This window comes from Accipiter gentilis, chromosome 1 (assembly GCF_929443795.1).
Source record: "Accipiter gentilis chromosome 1, bAccGen1.1, whole genome shotgun sequence".
NCBI lineage: Eukaryota > Metazoa > Chordata > Aves > Accipitriformes > Accipitridae > Astur > Astur gentilis.
In genome coordinates this window covers 38,767,337-38,787,957 of record NC_064880.1, presented here as the reverse complement: position 1 = coordinate 38,787,957, position 20,621 = coordinate 38,767,337, and the positions used below count along the sequence as shown (strand labels likewise).

Here is a 20,621-nt window from a genome sequence, read left to right as displayed (position 1 = left end):
AGGCACATACACTTGATAAAAATTCCCCTTCATGGAACTACACTGCTTTCATAAATGTAATGTTCTACGACACATATTCAGATATAACACCAGACAGTGGATAAGCACCTATTTATCAGTCAAATGACTATCTGATAGGGGGTAGGCAGAATAGGTACAGGTTTAGCCAGAGGTAAATATTAAAGCAACTGAAAAGAGATTTCTAACAGAATGGTAAATGTGTCATTCTAACATTCTTCTCTTATTACAACTGTACAGTACAGCAAACGTTTAAGTTTCAGTGTTTGGTCAATAATCTCCTTGATTCCTCCTAAGGTTCCTTAGCACTTTTCCCACAGTTGCATTCACCTCCCTTGTAAAATAAATAAAATGAAATCAAGCCCTGTTCTCTGAACTTCAGATACCCAAATCTTATAGAGGTCAAGGATGTTTTTGTTACCACACCCATTTTTTTTTTAACCTCTCAATGCCCTTTGATCAAGGGCTGTTGTTACAACAGCAGCATAGGAGCTTTGCTACAGCTTATATTATCTGTGGCACTAACAGCAGAAACCTGAAACATTTGTGCTGCCAGCTGACACAACACTGGGTTTCTGCAAGGCACTGCAAAACTTTTAAAATCATTTTAATCTGCAAACAAATGGACCAAACAGGCAAAGACCAAAATAAAATTTCATGTTCTCCCTGGTGCAAGAAGAAAAAATGGAGGGGGAAACAAAAAAAAAAAAAAAAAAAAAAAAAAAGAAGAGAGGCTGTGATCATTGCAAAACTATTACAGCAAGAGAGAGTCAGTATCCTAATAACTAATATAATGTGATAAGCATTTTAATATTGTGCACAGTAAGCCTCAACACATAGAGAACATTATTACTGAAAAAAAAGAAAAAGCAAAAAAAACAGAGAACAGTGATGTTTCCCCTTTTCTTTTCGAGGATGTATTTTCTGCATTCTTACATCATACTTACCCCTAGAGTATTCTGAGTATGTTCTCCTATTGCACTAAGCTGCAGCACATTTGGCTCCACAAATGCTGGCTGTTTCAACTTCTTGCCAGGGAAGAAAGCACACACAGGAACAAGACTCTCCTGAAGAACTAGCTTAGATCTTCTGAATAGATCCATTGCTTTGATGGAAGTTGAAGAAGGCAAGGCCAAATAAACGTTCCTTCTATTCAGTGCAAGTGGAAAGGTTTGTTATAGTTCTTACTTGTGGAGAAGTTTATTAATTGCAGACTGAACATGTCTCCCACACAGGAGAATGCTCACTTTTCTAATGTTTCATTTCACTGAGATGAGTGATGCATTTCACCACCATCATGTATAAACTTTCCCTCTTTATGAATATTCAAACTCCAGCAAAGTTAACGAGGAAATTTGCAACAGTATAAAATTATTTCCAAGTTTATGCTCAAATCCTGTAGAGAACAGTTCTGGTATATAATAAAAGTAATTTAGTTTTAACAAATAATTTCCATTTCACAAATCTACAGTCCACACGTATCACAGAAGCTCACAGTTAAACATGAAGAGAAAGTAAATTCCACAAGTCTCGAGCCTGTTCGTGTTTAATCTTCTTAAGAAAGATGTTAAGAATGTAGAAACAATCTCTTAACAAGAGATTAATTAAGTAATTTCACTTAAATGCAATGGGCTAGGCTTCTAGAGTTAGTTATGTAACGGGTGCATTTTCTTCCAGGAATTCTCTTGCTGCGTACCCTGCACTAACATTTGCAATAATCAAAATATACCTTGCACAAGAGGTTTAAAAAAAGCTGGTTTTATCTCTGTACAAGTTTCTCACAACCACATAAATGACCACTCAGTTACTAAGGATGTATCAGAAGGAGAAAGCATTTTGGCTCAAACTCCTCCTCCCCCACAAAAGTGGCATTCAGATTTTCATGAAAAAGCAGTCTACATGTACCCATGTAAGTTCCCATGTTTTAATGAAGGACACAAAAGTCAAATATCTTTGCAGAGAACAAACAACTGGCAGAGACTCTTACATTCAATCCTAAATGAAGTATTAAAGAGGTCACTTCCATATCAGCAACTTGATTCCACAAATTTCAGTTGTTACAGCAAACACAGTCACGACTTATTTTTTATATTTTGATTAAAGTTATCAGACATGCCTTGAAGTTAATAAAAAGAAGTGAGTAACTACAAATCTAGCCTCTTGGAGCAATATATTGCAAGATTTCTGGTTTTTTAAATGGAATCTCTGCATTGATCACAAAAATCACACCTGTTTTAGAGACACTGGTGAACAAAATTGTGTTAACATTGTAAGACATCACAGTATGGATAGAAAGAGTTTTAACTGGTAAATGAAGGATTCCGAGTTTCTCCTTTTAATAGTATAGCATACTGCAGAAAGCACTGCAATATACACCACAGCTTTTGCTTCAAGACTTTGCATGTCAAACTGTTGAATCTATACTGTTTTCCATCACTGTATGTTAAAGCTTAAGTTTATTATCAGATTATTCTATTACCAAATATAAGTTGCAGCCAGTTTAACTCCATTATGTTGTTTTATCTGCAAACAATTCAAAACTTTCCCAATATGATATGCCATATTTGTTTGAAACATTAATAACAGTATTCTGCCGTATTTTTAATTCTTTTCAGAGAAATACCTACCCTACTTAGTCTTTAAAATCATTGTTGAACACTCAGTGTGTGGCTGAACAGAAATAGCATAGAGCTAACAGCTACCTCAAGGGTTACCAATGCAACTAATAATAACAGAGATTTAAATTATCTTCTCCCCAAAATCATTCAGAATAGAAGGATTCCGAAACACTCCTTCTCTGCCCCCTTCTCTTCAAAATAAGTATTTTTTTTATTCACTTCTGACTGAGATTCTTCATTACTTAATGCCTGTGCAAACCAAAATTTCTTTTATACCTTCTCTTCCCAAGAGACTGAATGTTTTCAGGACAGTGAATGTTTTCAGAGAAGAAATTTACTACGTACAGCCTTTCAAGTTTTAAATATATACCAATGATAATCAAGGCACTCAACTCTTGTGTAGTTACACAAGAGGAAAAAAAAACCCCTAAATTACTGAGAAAAACATGCCCAAATCACAAAACAAGATTATCAGCAAGTGTGCAACTGGGAATATGGTGAAATCTCATTATTTTACAGCTTTGGCTTGAATTTGCCAGAAAGAAACTCTTTAAGCATTTCAGAGTTTTTTCCTTCTGGTGGTGAGGGCCATCTGTCATGATCTGAGGAAAACAAATAAAACAACATACTTAGTTGATTGAGAAGCCAAGCATTTTACTTTTGTGTCCTCCCATTGCCCAACTTCAGTCACTTGAAGGGTATTATTTTGTAGCCCATTTCTTACCAGGTATTTCTAGGATCTGGCTATATAAACTGTGGCCACCATCCACAACCATGGTTATCCCAGTTATGTAAGAAGCAGCTGGAGATAGTAGGAAACACACTGCAGAAGAGATCTAACAAAAGAATGACAATTTTAATCTGTCTTAAACTCCTGCGAATTGTTCATAGCAAAGATGCTTGTAAAAACTTTTACAGGCAAGGCATAGCAACATTTTCTACTCAATAATGAAAACCCTAACAGTCTTAAGGCCATCTTTCCAGGCACAAACATCAAGTACATAACAGATGAAAACAGTAAGCTCTCAAAAATACACATCAGATGCCAAAACTCAAACAAAAAAATTGACTGGTTTATCAAAGATGCACATTCTTGTGGAAGAGAGCTAAGTACTTTTAAGATACACTTTTTTCACATTAATATTCATTCTTTTAGTGCTCCCTACTGGAAGTCAACCTTTTCAGGAATTAATGTCTACTATGAAACACTTCAGGTATAAGAGGCATCTAAATTAAATTTTCAGTGTAACAGTGACTACTGGTTAAGTCTCCCACTTGGTACTACTACACATTATTACAAGCTTTTTTCTTTTTTAATATTACATTACGGTGCAAAACTTAAGTCTTTTTTTGTTCTCCACATAATAAAGTGGCTTCAAAATAGAGACACAGAAGTAGAAATATTACAAATGTTCTGAAATACGTTACCTCCTCAGGAACCGCTAACCTCTTGGCAGGAATCTTTGGCATGGTGTTTAACCACATCATTGCACCTTGTTCTCCATAGTTTGCAACAGCAGTTTCCGAAAATACTATTCCCTATTTTAAAACAGCACAGTGAAAATTACATTCTCCTGCATATGTTTAAACTGTGATAAATGTAAAATTGTTAAGTTGTCATTACCGGTATTTTTTGTGGGATTAAACTAGCTGCACAGCACTTGAATGCAAGTTTTTAAATTTAATGGAATGGTATAATTTCTACAAGAAGGTAATTTGGCTGCTAGCCACATCTCTATTCAAGCGCAATAATTCAGATTATTCCAATTCTCCACTGTCACTTCAATAACTATGAAGTGGAGAGTATAAAGAAGAAACTCAAAGACTGTTTTGAAATTACAATCATTTCATATAAACTTACAGCAGAAAACTATAAAGCCCCAAGAACAAGTTCTCAACAGTTTGTTGTAAACCATAAAAACACTAGATTGATTTTATTGTGAATTACAGAAGGGGACAGATTTCACAGTCAGAATTCAGACTCTCCCTACTTAGCTGCTATAGAAATAGGCAACTCTTTGCTCTGATGATCATACAGTCCAGTTTAGACTTCAGAGGCAAGATGAAGGCTACAGCAATGGGGACAACAAGGTTACATAGATTAGTTATGACAGAACCTTTAGGACTCAAGTTCAAGTAAGATAAAAAAATTTGAACTCTTCCATGGAGTACATGCTAAGATTTCTATTCTAAGATATCCGTGAAATGTGAGTGACTATATTTTGGGAGCTAGGGAAGTAACTCACAGTGAAACTGGTTTTTTTTAGAATGCATGTTTCCCTCTCTATCTACTCATTCCCTACATATTACTCTGCTCCTATAAAGCAGTAAGTTTTGCATGGTTACCACAGACCTAGTGTGTCCATAAAGGTGACAGAAGGATATAAAGTATTACTCTAACTACAACATGGATTTTTGTTACCAGGCTAGTAACAAAGCTAGCAAATACTTCTGAAAGAGCCAAACCACTGAAGCATTGGCTTGTCAAAAACTTCTTTTGACAAGTGCTATAAATTATAATTAGTATGATTCATTAGGTAATTAGCATGCCTGAAAAAAATATTCACATAATAATGCTGTCTTAATTACTTACTTCCCCAAGACTTGATAAATCAGAAAAAAACAAATGAACAGGAAAAACAAGCAAGTAGATCTTAAAATTTAACAAGTCTCCAGATGAGCTGGGCCTCCAGAGGCTACATAAGAGCCACGACCTGAATGATCATCACACATCTGCCATTAAGCATTCTGTGCTATGCCAAAGAAAGTGAGCCAGATGTTTTAGGACAAGAGGCACAACGAGATATACAGACATCCTACAAAGATAGTAGAAAGATCTTCCTAGGGATCAGTTAAACAAATTTGACACTTTACTATACTGTGAGGTAAGAGAAATTCTGAATGTAGAAGTAACTGGGCAAAGTTTACCTTTCCTCTTTTGTTTTCAAGGGAGTAAATGTGCAAAACAAATTGTGGTTAAGAGTGAAGATTACACAAATCAGAATCTCAAATGTCAAACCTAGGGCTTCTATGTAACCTCTGTATCCACAGCACCATGCACTAGAAAATATAGCTGCTTTTTCCATACAGTTATTTAAAACAACTGCTACATGCTACCTACTTCCTCAGAAATGTGAGGTAGGCATATTTTAGCTGACCTGTATAGCGGTTTCCTGTCTGCATATATTTGACAAGAAAAAAATCAGAACACACATTTTTACATGTAATTTCTTTGAGAGAAGGTCCACTCCAAATAGTCTTTTTATGCCTAAAACTAGTCTAACTTAACATGAAGCATAACTTTGTAACGACAGGTAGAAATCATCAGCATACCTGAACCTCAAATAGAAAAAGTTTTGTGAACTCAGAAATAATGTACTCATTACTGAAACACAAAGCATTTGGTAATTTTATGTCAAGGGTTTGTAAGACAGGTTACCAACTCCTCCCAGGTATCAATTCATTAAGCTAGGAAAAAAACCCAAGAATGCCAAGTCAAAGCAGAAAGCAGAAGCCATTTTATCCCACGTCTCTGGCTTGTCATCCAAACAGTACAAAACACTCTCAAATGACCTGAAGAAGATAGATGAGGGAATTATAAATAAATAAATACATAAATGATCCATAAACAGTTACAGGCTATAGGTTTTAAAAACCCTTTTGGTCTGAAAGTTTTAACCATGAACACATATGATGGCTAAGTTTAATCAGATCATTTGCCATTACTTACAGGAGCAACACTGTTGATTCTTACTCCGCTGTGGGCCCATTCTAAAGCTAGAGTCTTGGTTAGGTTATTCACTGCAGCTCTTGCAGCTCCTGTATGCCTATTGAGAAAAGAAAGCAAAAGAAACATCTGTTCCCTCAGCTAACAGTGCCCAATGTTAATTCTACCGCAGCCTCACTAGGGTAGTCAGAGTGGTTTCTATGACTGGACCAAGCATCTGAGAGAGAGAGATATGTTCTAGTTTGTAAGTTTGACCATAGCTTCACAGTTCAAACAAGCTATGCTATGATTTCCTGTAATTTCTGTAAATACTTACCATCTCTTCCCCAGCGTAACACGAGATCAGCTACATTCTACTGCAGAAGCAGGCTTATAAAATGAAAAACAACTGGAGGCAAAGTTCAAACTGTGTAAAACTACGAAAGCTAGGCTGCATAGGTAAAGAAACACTTGGAAGGACAGTGGTCTGAAAAATAGTTTAGATCTTCTGACAAACATCATTAAAATAAGCCACTATTCAAAAATTGCTATAGACGGAAGAGATGACCATAGGCAGAGTGATCTCACACACCTTGCTGCTATAGGACACTAGTCTGAAATGATTACAAGTTTGAACAAATACAGACAAAATTACTGTAGTAAATAGTGGACAGTGGGACTCAGAGAAAACTAACAGAGTTTAGTTCCTTTAGCCTAGCAAAACAGAGAAAATAGATACAATAGATTCTCAGATACCAGGAAAGGAATAAGGAACACTTAAGAAAAACATAAGAAAACCCAACTTATTCATACATTTAGGCCAGAAATAAATAACTTCCAGGTACACTATAAGCAAACAAACTTGACTAGTTTTATGTTCAAAACTAATACTTACAAAAAACTGTATCAGGTGATTTTTGGCATGAATGGTGGCTAGACTTGTAAAGGCAAGTCTTTTTCAATAGTATATTTCTAAAACAAGTATCAGTTCAACAGGAATTTAATTTGAGAGTAATTTTGTCTATCCATCTACATCCACATGCAACAGTTATTTGGGAAATTTTTTTCCACTGTTAGTCAGAATTAGGTTTTTTATCTCTTGGTTCAACTCTCAAATATAGCTTCAGCCTATTTGCTGTGACAATTCAATGAGACTTAACCAGAGTGGAGAAACTCAAATAATTGTAGCATCAGCACCACCCTGTGGATCTCTAAATTTATTTTGTACTGCCAAGAACAAGTAAGACAATATTTTGCTGTTCCTTGAAAATTTTACATTTTGGAAACTTTCAACACTGAATCAGGAAAAAGAGTGGTAACGTAAAATATGCTCAAATTATATTTTTATATTTTCTTCAATAGAAACTCAATTTCAAAGTTTAAAAAAATAGGTAGTTTCAAAGAAGAAATTCAGACTTTTTTTCAATTAAGAAACTGTCAAAATGCAGTATTTTGATAACTTCAAAATTTCCTTTGAAAAGAAAAGAACTGAAACAATTAATTTTCTGAGCAGTATTTCTATTTCAACAAATTGGAACTTTTTGGTGGAAAAGTTTCAAACAGGAAGACTCCTGCTCGCCCCCATTTTGAGGATAAAGAAATTTGAACAAATATAGTACACATAGGGATATGGAGAGGATGCTGCATATTCATGTAGACAGCTGTGATCATTTATGTCAGTATAAAAGAACTACAAATGTGGTAATATGTTTGTACCCATGAGCCTTCTCCCAGTCAAAAAATGAGCAGAGCAAATAGAACCAATTCTCTGCATCAGAGACCTTCTCCAAGAAAGATGGCTACAAAGCGAGAGTAAAAAGGAAAATGGGAAAGGCAGGCATTATGTGACCCAAAGGACAAAGACAAAACCTGGTAACATACTAGAAATGTTCCTCCTAGTCCCCTGTTCCCAGTCCAACTCCCATAACTCATTACACCATCAAGACCTGTAAACTAACAGTAGAAGAAAACAACAGGTGCCAAGCTCTTGCAAACCCTCCAGAAATTTGGAGAGAGAACAAGTAAAGGTCACATTTCAGTGCAACTAGTCCCCCTAGCATACCACTTCCAGTGAAAGCTTCACTGGCAAGTCTTGCTTCATAGTTTCTTACAAACAAGTTGACAGAGACCAGAGATGCCATTTACTCCTCTAGTCTCTACTGAATTAATAAGAGATCCCCACACATACAGCCAAGTGATACTATTGCTCTCTCTTGACCTAACTACCGTATTTCTATACTCTACTGCTGCCCAGTGCACACCTTTCTAAAATGAAGTATTCAGGAGCAATTAGTACTTCTAGGGGAAAAAATATAGGAAAATGTAAAAATAAAATATGTATTACGACATTCCAGGAAGCCCATTTCTCACGGCAGCAGTAATGTTGACAATGACTCCACCATGTTCCTCCATCCAGGCATTGTACACTGTATGAAGGAGGAAGATAACCTTAAATATCAGAAGAAATGCATACAAATGAACTTGCCAACTGGAAGCCAAATTTGGAGCCTTAACTCGAATTACACTACACATTTCCTGTGCAGATATAGATATGCAATCTGCTCTTCGTACCATAGCCTCACCACTGGATTGGTGAGATAACAGGTGCAGTCCAGGTAAGGCTCAATGTTTGTCAAGAAGCCTTTTGGTGGCAATCAAGATTTCATGCTTCCATGTAAATTACTTTCATTTCCACGTTCCCAATGCTATCTGAGAATCACGTATCATACTTAAATTTAACTTTAAATTTACATTCCTAATGGGAGAGAAATCTTTTCCTGTTACACACAGTGAATACAGGCCACAGAAGTTAAGTGGCTTTCCTATAGTCTTTTAAATGAGTATCCAAGCCAAGTGACTCCCCAAACCTGGCCTTAACCAGAAGATCATACTTGCCTAAATGTATGCTTGTATATATGAACAAATGTAACGTACAGTTTAATATAAAGCTTTGAATGAGATTCATGGAAACAAATATCTGCTGTCAGAGAAGTGTGTGAAAAAAGAAGGTAGGGAAACTTTACATTTCTTGTCTTCTGGTATTGCTGTAAAGAACAAAACAATTAAACAAAAAAGGCTTAATGGTCAGTCCTTACCTGCTTTGCAGCAGTAGAAGGTCCCTGTCAGATTCGTGTCTATCACAGCATTCCACCCTTTTGCACGGATGGCTTCAGAAGAACTTGAGAATTGGCCACCTCCATTATTCACCAGGAAGTCAATCTTCCCATGCAGACTCAGTGTAGACTTCACCAAAGCTTCTACCTGAAACAATATTTGTTAGTGTGGTATGCTGATTAAGCTATATACCCAATTTGATTCTCAGACAGTATTTTCTCTCTCATGTCCTTTTCACACATAAAGAGGAGGTACCAGCCTTCAGAGAGGCTGGAAGATTGGTATGACAGGTTTAGTCAGCCAAGAAGGATTGGGCTGACTCCATGTTTACTTAGGAAATCTTCCTGGTATAATGCAGGTGCTACACAGAATACCAGCACTGAAAGAAGGGGATTTAAGCTGCTGAAGGTTTGTAAAAACACACACACATAAAAACCCCCGCTACTTAAGACCTACTAAGAATCTCCTGACATTTTTCACAAGGGTGAGGGTGTTCACATCAGATGGTGGAAGAGTTCCATATAAGGTAGCTACTGGGTTTTTTTCCTGACCCATACACCTGAGCATTTTAAATAGAAAACATAAGTCATCTTGTGAAGTTTTAACATTCTCATCTAGAAGTTTTGTACATTCACTAAAGCTCTGACATATGAGTTGGCAACAGCCAATCTTCTTACGCAGACCAGGAAGGTTAGTCTGCTACCCTACAAAACATAAACTCTAAAAAGTGCTGGAAATACTACAAGTTGTCTTCTTCAGCAAAACAAAGGTGAATATTTGATTAAGCAGATACCATCTGTCTATAAGCAGGATGAATACTTATGATTAAGAGCACTGTCTGGCACTATTTACCTTTGGGTACTCTGAGAAGGTATTAACAGCAAATATAGCAACAGACATTTTATTCACTCACTCAACGAGCTGTCAGTGCAGAAAAGGAGTGGCTTAAGTTCATGTAGAAGGAAAGAGATTTTGAGAATCTAAACCTAGTTCTAACACTGACCTAATCTGAGCCACAGGCTGTGAGCTGAGCCTTTTACATTGTCTTCTGTTTTGGAAGTACAGCAGTTTTATCACACACACTAAACACAACAGAACTTCTGGAGGGGAATGTATTTCAAAGCATTCAAAGATTTTACAGATACCAAAGCTGATGTATTTTTCCTATTACAAGATAGTAATAAGAACTCTATAGCAACTGCTTAATAATTTAACCTTTATCTCAAGAACCAGGGTAAATGGGACAACATGACTGTTTCCTGCTTACACTGTCTATCATAACTAGATACCATGCATCACTTATTCCTATTCAAGCATGTATAAAAAGTTAATCCAGCATCTGTGGTCAAAGAAAACACAGACCAAAAAAAACCCTAAAAAACAAACAGCAGGAGCAATGCTGCTGCTGAAACAGATTTGATTAGGGGAAGGATATCAATCAGCCTTCCTCTGTATTGAGTTAGCAGTAAAAACCATCAGAAATAAAAGAACAAGCAATGCATGATCTGTATCTCACCAAGAGTGCCACCAACTCAGTCTCATAAATAGCTGCCTTACATCTTGTGCTGCTAACAGTTCAGGATGGTTTAACAGGATAGTATGGATCCTGTAAGGATGCATCTCTCTGAAGAAGAAAACCTAAATATATAGTGAGTGAAGCCTGACTGAAAAATAATGCCTGCTGAGAAAAAATGCTTTAAGAAAATAATTTTAATACCTAAATCACCATCTTTAAGTTCTGAATGTCATCTTATTCCTCACATCAGTCACTGCAGCTTGTGGGATCTGAGGGAAAAGAAACCACAAAAAAAAAATCAAAACTCCTGTGACAGCAGTCCCAAAACCATGACTGGTGAGAACCACCATGCCACACTAAGACTTCCAGGTTTGCTCACAACCAGAGAAAACCAAGTTATCTGTCACTAGGCAGCAGAAGTTGTGCTTTGCTCAGCAATATCAAACTCTTCTCCTTGCCAGCCTGAGAATCTTGCTTTGAATATTGTTCTCCATAAGTCACTGAAGTATGGGCTCATTTATGGAAGAGAAATGGTTTCAGTACAAGGAATGTTTGAACAGACTAAGGCTATTCAGGCTGGGGGTGGGGAGGGAAGAGAGAGAAAAAAAAGGCAAAATGCTAAGATCGTAAAAAACCCTCAACAAAACAACAAATTAACAGAAGAAAAATCCACTAAGAAGGGGCATTACAAGCAAGTTTTCAACAGGTGGACAAAATCTGCTATGACGTATCAATTCAAAATGGTTCACATGTTGTATTCTAAGAAACTCTGTTGTTGTTCCTACTTGTCACACCATATTCTCAGGGCAATAAAAAACCCCAACAAACGCATATCAGTTCGGCTTTCCAAAAGCTAGGAAAGGCTAACAAGCTCTCCCGTGACAGCTCAGATGGCTCCAACTATAGCAATCTTCACAATGTCTTCTATGTTGTAGAGAAAGCATCATTGCAGTGCTTCTCACAATTACAGTAAAGATGGTGACAGCAGCCACCAGCACAGTGAGGAAGAGAGTCTATTGGAACACGTTTAAATCACAGTGAGAACTAAAGAAGATTCCTTTCTATTCCTAACCAAAAACCACACAGAAAGAACTTCATAAAAAAAGCTATTAAAGACTCTCTCCAGAAGCAAAGCAAAACCGCACAAGGTAGAGCTAACAGTTTAGAACGTTCTTCTGAAAAAAGACTGAAAAGAACAAAATCAGGCACTTCAGACATAACCAGAAGACTGGAGCTCTTCAATAAGGAACTCTTTTGTGTGACTGCAACTCAAAAGTGTTATTCAGTAGCACACTTCCAAAGGTAACTGAGATGGCAGTACTTGCTGACACAGAGAAAAGGGACAAATGTCCACCTGCATTCGCAGGTCACCTTGAACTTCAGTAAAACTCAACAGGCAAACTATCTACTACAGAGTGTTAGAGATTTGTTCTTTGGGGACTAGCACTAGTAGGCATTCTTGCACAGTGATAACAGGTATTTTTACTTTGTGTTATTGCTGTGTTATTTTAAAGTATGACAACAGGAATCTCTTATCCACAGCTCCCCACCAAGCCACAGTCTTCCACTACAGGCTTCACACAGACAGGCATTAAAGTATTTATAAGACAATTGAAACTATGCTAAGCTATAAAGTTTATTGGAAAAGAAAAGCTACTACTGAACTCAGACACAAGTCCTAAATAATACTGTACTGAGTCCGTCTCAAGAAGTCTTGTTTGTCAGATGTCCAAGTGATAGATTTTAGCCTTGGGGTCTGGTCCAGCAGCAGTTGCTGTTGCTGGAGCTTGAGTATGGACAGAATTCTGAATTGCTGATTTCAAGAAGAGCAGTGGCCTACTAGAAGTACAAGGTTTTATCTTCCACTTACCTGGATATGTCTTCTACTTACCTAGATGCTAGTTAAAGAAATGTTTGTCCAGAGCATATAGCACAAAGGCTTTACAAGGGTAAAAAGTTCCTCACGTCTTTCTTTCCCCCATCTACAGATTTGCTGTAGCTCAACATTTAAGATACACAAACACATGCTTCCCCTTCCCAACGCCTACAAAGATAAATAGAAAGCTCTTTTTACAACAGAAAAAGGATGGGGTCTCTCTCCTCCACTCTGGCCACCATTACACTGAGGCACTGGAATTAATTAATTAGATCCTTGGATTTTGAGAAAAGAGCTTGGTTTGAAAAGATGCACACACACAGACAGCTGTCTGGCCTGCATCTCAGCAAGAGCAAACTGACCTGCTCTTGTTATGTTCAACACATTATGTGAGCAGTGCTAGAAAATATCCAAGTAATTAAAATCACTTCAACTTCATAATCACTAAGAAGCAGTATTGATCACTACATATACTCCAGACCACAGGATAAGGGACAGGTGCACAATCAGTGCTTCAGGATAAGGCCCTATGAAGACAGAACATAGAAACCTCATGTGTTCTTACCAGCATCTCAGAACCTTCTACTCTTCCATCTTTAAAAACAAAACAGGTTTGTAATCCTTTACAAAACACTCAATGGAAAACTAGCCAAAAGTAGCAGCAGCAAACTCGTGACAGAAATAAGCCTGACAGGTTATGCAGTGGTTGAAAATCCTCCATCAAGCAAGATTATTTCTTGCACATTAAATGAAAAGTAAGCTTTGCTAGAAAATAGAAAGCAAAAGGGCCTCTGAGGATGAAGATTAAGAGACTTAAAAATGTGAATTCATTAAGCTATTCCCATGATATACACCATCAAGCTTCTGCAGCAATTAATTCACTGCACCTTCTTTGACTCTTCCTAGGCCATAAAGAACTCTAACAGACATATCGCACTATATGATAAGGGATGAATCTTCTAATGCTTGAATTTCACAAATCCAAACTAGGGCACGCAAGAGGAATGAGCTGTGTCATCTTCAAAGCAGGTCAGTTACTTTAAGATTTGCAATAGGAAGGAAAAAAAATTAAAAAATCATCTGGCAATTTTGAAAGCACTTTAATCTTTCTTAGATTTCCTCTATTCAGAGTCCCTCCCTTCAGTTTACCTGATTACAAAATTAAAACCAGGACAAAACTCATAGGGGCCTCTAGAGAAACACAGAGCAACTGATGGAGGGATAAGAGGGAAAAAAAAAAAGGCATGCTACGGTAAGAAGATGGTTTGTTCCTACAGGTGATCACAGTGGCTTCCTTTAAGAGAAAGATTTACTCTTAGAAAGGTTTCAGTGAGATGTCAAAGAAAAGGATATACTAAATGAATTATGTAGTTCTTCAGGAAGCTTCCTGGGCTTTGTAGCTTGTGATGGATCAGTTCTGACATCTAAGGAGGTTTGAACTCCTAAGTTTTTTTCCCTTGTTAAAACATTTATAAGGTCTTTCTCCTTCGCACATTCTTTGGTACCTGAAAAAGAGGATGTAACGACTCACAGGGAATACTTGTAGAGGCTGTCCTCTCTACCCAACAATGTGCTTCTGTGAATTTCTGAGGTAAATAGTCTTCACTCATACTAAGCTGAAACCAGACAATGAGTTGTAAAGCTATTAATGAGTAGCACATGGAGCCAACACATTTGTACAAGTCTTGTTTCTTTAAATGCCCTCTCACCCCATCTTCCACTGTAAACAGGAAGCTACTCCTGTATTTATGAAAATGCTGAAGTGAGCTATATTGCTGTATTGCCTCTACTCAAGATTTACCTCCTAGGCTAGAAAAATCCTTCACCACGTCTTTTACTGATCCCTGTTCCTGACTCCAAGTCCCAGGCACTAAATTTTAGGTTAAGAATGGAATAGGTTTTGAAAGTGGATGTATGATGCCTTTGAATAGAAGTAAAAGCCCAAAGGTACTTTTCATCTAGTCTCTGCAAGGTAATCAAGTGCAAATTAGAAAAAAAGTATTCACCATTGCTGCCCTTAGCAAATATAATAAATAAGCAATAGTGAGCAGTGGGTTGTGGAAAACCTGCCACATCCCTCAGTTCTAAGTTCTGATGGTTTTTAGCAGCGTAAGTTACCAACTGATAATGTAAGTTTATCTAGCTTCAACTTACAGACACCAAGCACCTAAGTGTAAGGAAGTGCTATCCTCACTACAAGTTTAAAAGCTGAAAACGTGATCCATGTATTTCTGGTCCAATAGTAATTTGTAGAAATTAAGTAATAAGTGTCCAGGATTTAGCAATCTTTGAGAATCTCAGCATTAAAGAGCTAAGGGAAGAGGATAGAGCCAGAAAAACAAGAGCTAAAGAACCAAGATCACAAGATGCCTCTAACCGGTAAAAATATCTGGTCTTGGAGAGGGGCATCTGGAATGGATAAATATTTCTTTAGCAGGTACACGTAAGTTCTTATGTTAATACGCAACAGAAATTGCATTCTTTATTCAAAACTTCCACAAAAGGCTTATGAAATTTTCACAGTGATTTTTTTCTAAATAGGACTTCAACAGAAAGAAGTAAGAGCAGTTGGAGAACTGAATTGAGTCAAACTATAAGACTGAGTCAATGATCGAAAAATTCAAAACTGGAGTTTAATCTACCTTATTCCTCTCAACGCTGTCTTCAATAGATACAGATATAAAAAAGACAATGGTTTATGAGAACTTCCACTGGCAGGAGACACCTGATAGAGGCTTCTCCAATATTGTATGAAAAGTTCTAAGAAAGTTCTGGTGTGTCTGTAAATGAGTAGAGCTGAAAACTAAGCTGGAAACAAGACAATTCTATGATGAAACTGCAGGGTAATAGCAAAGACAGAAGTTTCTCCAAGTATCAGCATGGCTACCAGTAACACAAAATAATGCCTAAACACTTTACACAGCACTATAAAAAAGGATTTAAAAGCACCTTCAAAAAAGTCTCCAAAGCCATCTAAGGCTGTTTTATCAAATATGTATTTAGCTACACTTAATAAACAGGAAACAAAGAAGGAATGGTAGTTTGTTTAGTGGAGATTAACTCATTTCACCATCCAAGCCCTCTACCATCTCACAGAACACTGCAATTCCCACTAAATCATTTTTAAACTGATGCAGAAATAAGATTCACCTGCAGAAGGCTATTAAGCATGCCAGAGTACTTTCTGCAAGAACACTGATGTGAAAGAAGGCTTAAACTTTTTCTCTCTCTTTACCCTTAATCATGTAAGTTGCCCTCTGACATCTGTCACAACCCATTATATCGCACTGCTGATGCTAGTAAATACAAACCTAAAATTCACTGGTAGGTGAAGTGACATACTGCACAGCCCCAGGGTTCATCTCCTTCAGGAGAGAAAGTCTAAGTATATCTATAAATATTTTATGGCATGAGCTGTTCCATAAGGGAAGAATTTTATTTTTTATTTGCTTTATGGTTGTATATTAGGAAATTTCCAGAATCTACACAGCTACTGAAGGTCATTAACATTTCTTTAAGTTATGCTAGAATTTAACAGAGACTTTGAAAGGTTAAGAAAAATGTAGCAATCAGTGGTTACTAGAATATTTTCTAGCTGTCTTCAATAAATTAAAAGTCCAACGTGATGCTGGACTTTTAAATGTTTAATTACTCGGATTAAAAAACTTAGGAGGTGAATGCAGACTTCTGAAGAAACTGGATAAAATACTTTTGCTCTTGATGTTCCATTTTTTGTAATATAAAGAAAAAAACTCAACTGGGATAGTAGTAGTTTGTAATGAGGCACACCTCAAATTGTAACCAAAATTGAAACACAACTAAAAATAATAACTGTGGTGCTTTTTTGCTTTAATACAAGCAAAACTGACAATGCAGGCCATTTGTGTCAAGTCACAAGGTTGAGATTCCATGCTATGACTTTGTGTTTGAAGGAACTATTCTGAGGTCTCCATCTTCACAAGTTAACGCCCCCCCATTGCTATCACAGAAATGTGACACCGAACCATGCTAAGTGGGCTCCAGCTCGGCTGTGTAACATCCCAGTTCCAAGGCCTCTCTCTCTCAGAAATATCTAAAATACGTATGCATGGTCAGAAAAATATTTGCCATTACAAATGCTTTCTCACTTAGCTGGCTAAAAAATGGTCTTCCCTTGGAAAGCACATCTTTACCTAGATCAATTTAACAGTGCTTTACTGCACCTTTCCCCAGATCTAAGCCAGTTTTGACAAGGCCAAAGATGACCTTTGGAGATCTGAGAATTTATATATATAATAAGCTTTTGACATGTTAAGCCCCAGAACAAGATCGCTAGTCTTTACCTCATCTTCTTTGCGGATATTACACTGTATGGGAGTCACTTTGGCAGAACACATGGAAGAAAATGTATTATTCAGTTCTTCTGCAGCAGCTTTTAATCGGTCAAATTTACGAGAGGCAATAACAACACTGCAATCTGTAGAGACAAAATTAAACATCCTTCAGCTAACATAATTAAAATTACAGTTATGCTAGTTTTTTAATAAGATTATGGAGATATCTTGTAGGATGTGCGTTATTAGTCACTGACTAGAAGATACACTGTTGAAGTTCTTGTAAGAGAGAGAAATGACTGATATCAGGTGCTTCTTAGCAACAAGATCCCACTGTGCTAGGAAAAAGAGCGATCAAAAAACTGTCCATGAGGTTCCCTCTCCTTCCTGCAGAAGGGAAGATAGCCTGTGAGTTGCAGAGTCAGCAAAGTAGCTTTCAGACATCACTTTTGCTGCCTCTGCTCACAGGTGCCTCATTTATCAATTATGTGATTTAAAGATGTTTCAGCAGATCTTGATTACAAAAAAATGCTTGTTCCTAAAACCACAAATATAATCTAACTATATGTCTAGCTGTAATTTTGACTAGCAGTGAGCAAATGTAACACTGCTTTTTAACCCTACAGAGTCCGAAGGAAAGGATGATAGCCTCACGAGATTATTTCCTATCTGCAGACTATAGACAGCAGGAACAGAGGCTTCCCTGTGGCACCGCCACACTCTGTAGAATCCTAGCTCAGAAAGGAGAGGAAAAAACTAGGCAGAACCTCAAGTCTTCTGGTTTTTTTCAGCATTTGGAGGCAGAAGGACTCATTCTACAGAGAAAAACAATGCAGGTGCCAAATTAATAGCAAGCACTTACACTACAACCAGTCTAGTTTCTTCTGTCACACCAGTGGACTCAGGACAGCTTTAAGGCTTCAGTGATTGCTACTACATAAACTAAAACAGACCACACCCAATTAATTCCTAGAGCAAATCCAGTAGGTGTGTAATTTCATATTATGGGTAAAACAAATTACTAGCTTCTCCTGCCAAGCAGGCAAGGACATCTTGCTCCCAGTTCCCTCCTTCCATAATCTCAGCACCACAGTAGAAGCCATCCCTTCCTCATAACAGCTCTGCTGCTCATCTGCTTTAACATAAACCAATTCAACACCCTCAAAGAGTCAAAAAAAAATGTTAACATCTTGCCAGGTGGGTGGTTTTTTTTCTTCCTTTGTTGCTATTTTACTGAGTGGAATTTGGCCTATCGTGATCAAACAAACACCAGAATCAACTCAAAATAACTAGTGGAAGTAAAGAGCAGCAAGCTGTTCATTTGGCTCAGGCTGTCTTGTGAAACTATACATAAAACTGGGGGGGGGGGGGGAAGAAGAGTTGAATTCTTCCAGAAGGAAGTGCTGCAACTACATATCCCTAGGAATGGGAGGTTCACCTTCAATCAGTGGCCGTCTTAAAACAACACATGTAAAGATACTAGTCTCTGACGTCTCCTGATTTTTTAAATGAAGAAGTCAAATCACCTGCACAACCACCTGACTAACACAGAGGAGAGTTCATAAAATGGCACACAATTACCGATTAAAACAAAATACTAAAACACAGCAGCACAGTTATATTTATCAACTTAAATTGTTATCAGTGCACATACTGATATAGAATAAGGTCCAGTAAAGACTATATTTTTGCTAAGTACGCTAACTGCGGGAGAGGGAGATTCTAACTCACTGAGGAACACTGGATACCTACTGTACAAGCGTACACTGCTTCACTTATTTTTCTTCACAAAGAATGACCAGTCCATTTCCTGATAGGGTCAGGGGGAAAGGGGCACAAGTTTCCAGATGAAAGGTTTAAATCTGTCCAGAAGGCTTCAAAGGCGGCAAGTTATAAAAACAATGTACACCATGACTGGCATTATCTGTCACTGCTCCTACAGGTATTTCCTCTCTACCCAGCTCCCCTCCAAAAAAATACAGCCTAAAGAGCAAGGTGTACATGGAAATAGTTGCTGGCCATCTTCTTGTCAGGAGTAGCCAGCAAGTCTGTGGGAAAGGAAGGTTACTCAGACTTAAGCCATAACTCAGTCTTTATTTTCTCACATGTGCTTTGTAGAGATTTGCAGCCTTGTTTTCTATTTAGGATGTTACTGACACACACTTTTATTATTTGTATTTTGCTTGAGAAAAATAATGCAGATCAAATTAAGTACAATTTTAAGGTAATTGGGTAACATCATCAACCAACAGTGTGATGATGGTTAAAAAGCACCTCTTTAAGGGAGCATGTAAGGACATCTTAAAAAAATGCTTAGTTCCCCAGTAATAAAAAGGTAACAGAACTAACCCCTCACTTCAGCTCTACAAAGCAAGTGGAGAGCTGAGGTGACAAAGGCCAGGAGAGGCAGAGATGTCTCCCAGCACACCATCTTAACAAAGAAACCTCTTTAATATGCAGTGGAATGGCGTGGTACACATTTAAACAGCGCAAAGCATGAGGAGCCTGGCACTGTGAGGCATAATGCTAGTGTTGGTATTTTGAAGACAGTGACACAATCACGAGAATAAACATTATCTGAAAACAGTCCAATGTCGATGATCCCTAGCACTTATGTTGAAACTGCAGAAAAGGTGTTGCAAGGTGCATGACTCAGAAGACTGCCTTTCACTCCAGATTTTACCACTTCTCTGTAATCAGCACAGAAGGAGAACCCACAAAGCGCACGCTGAAGATGTACATTAACTTCAGGACATTTCTGTCACAAGCACTGAGAGAGAAGCACCATTTCTCTAAGCTTACTGTGCAGACAAGAGTTCAAAACCATACTATTTCGTAAGACTCAGTTCAACGACCAGATAATCCTCCAGGTAAACAAGACGAAAACTCACCTAAGAGGGAGAATGAGAGAAAGGGCCCGGGTTTAATATAACCTCACTTTGACCGCTGTATTTAAAACAGCGCATCTTTTAAGTGCCAGCGGGTCAAAAGACATAGCCCCACGTCTACCTCACCTCGTTCTCGCCATTCACTGACTCCTGTCACAACGTCCCACCCATAAACTCCTCACACGCACGCTCCCCGAGCGCTGCCTACCCCCAAAACGCACCACAACCCCCGAGCACTCCCTGGCCCGCCTCCTCAAACTCCATCCCCCGCCTTCACCTCACGCCCGGCCCTGCTCCCCCCTACACCCACCTTGCCCCGTTGCCCCACCGCGGCTCCCTGAGGAGCCCACCCCACCCCACCCCACCCCGCCCGCGCCCACCTAGCGCCAGCAAGTCGGCGGCGATAGCCTTGCCGATGCCGGTGCCGCCGCCGGTAACGATGGCCACCCGCCCACGGAACAGTTCGGCCGCCAGCACCCCGCGCGCCGCCGCCATCTTCCTCGCCCGCCCGCTCCCCCCTCAGCCAGCGGCTCGCACAACGGCCGCCACCACCCCCGCCACGTGACGAGAGG

The 20,621-nt window shown here is 38.3% G+C and overlaps 1 protein-coding gene across 1 annotated transcript; it reads right to left on the bottom strand.

Moving 5' to 3' along the window:
* Positions 1–809: 809 nt before the first annotated feature.
* PECR (peroxisomal trans-2-enoyl-CoA reductase) lies at positions 810–20,544 on the bottom strand. Its single transcript, XM_049807542.1, has 8 exons — positions 20,430–20,544; positions 17,171–17,304; positions 9,438–9,603; positions 8,687–8,768; positions 6,367–6,463; positions 4,065–4,175; positions 3,361–3,472; positions 810–3,238 (listed from the first exon to the last, which is right to left on the bottom strand). Exons 1-8 carry the CDS (start codon positions 20,542–20,544, stop codon positions 3,150–3,152), a joined length of 906 nt encoding a protein of 301 aa, XP_049663499.1. The 3' UTR covers positions 810–3,149.
* Positions 20,545–20,621: the final 77 nt, after the last annotated feature.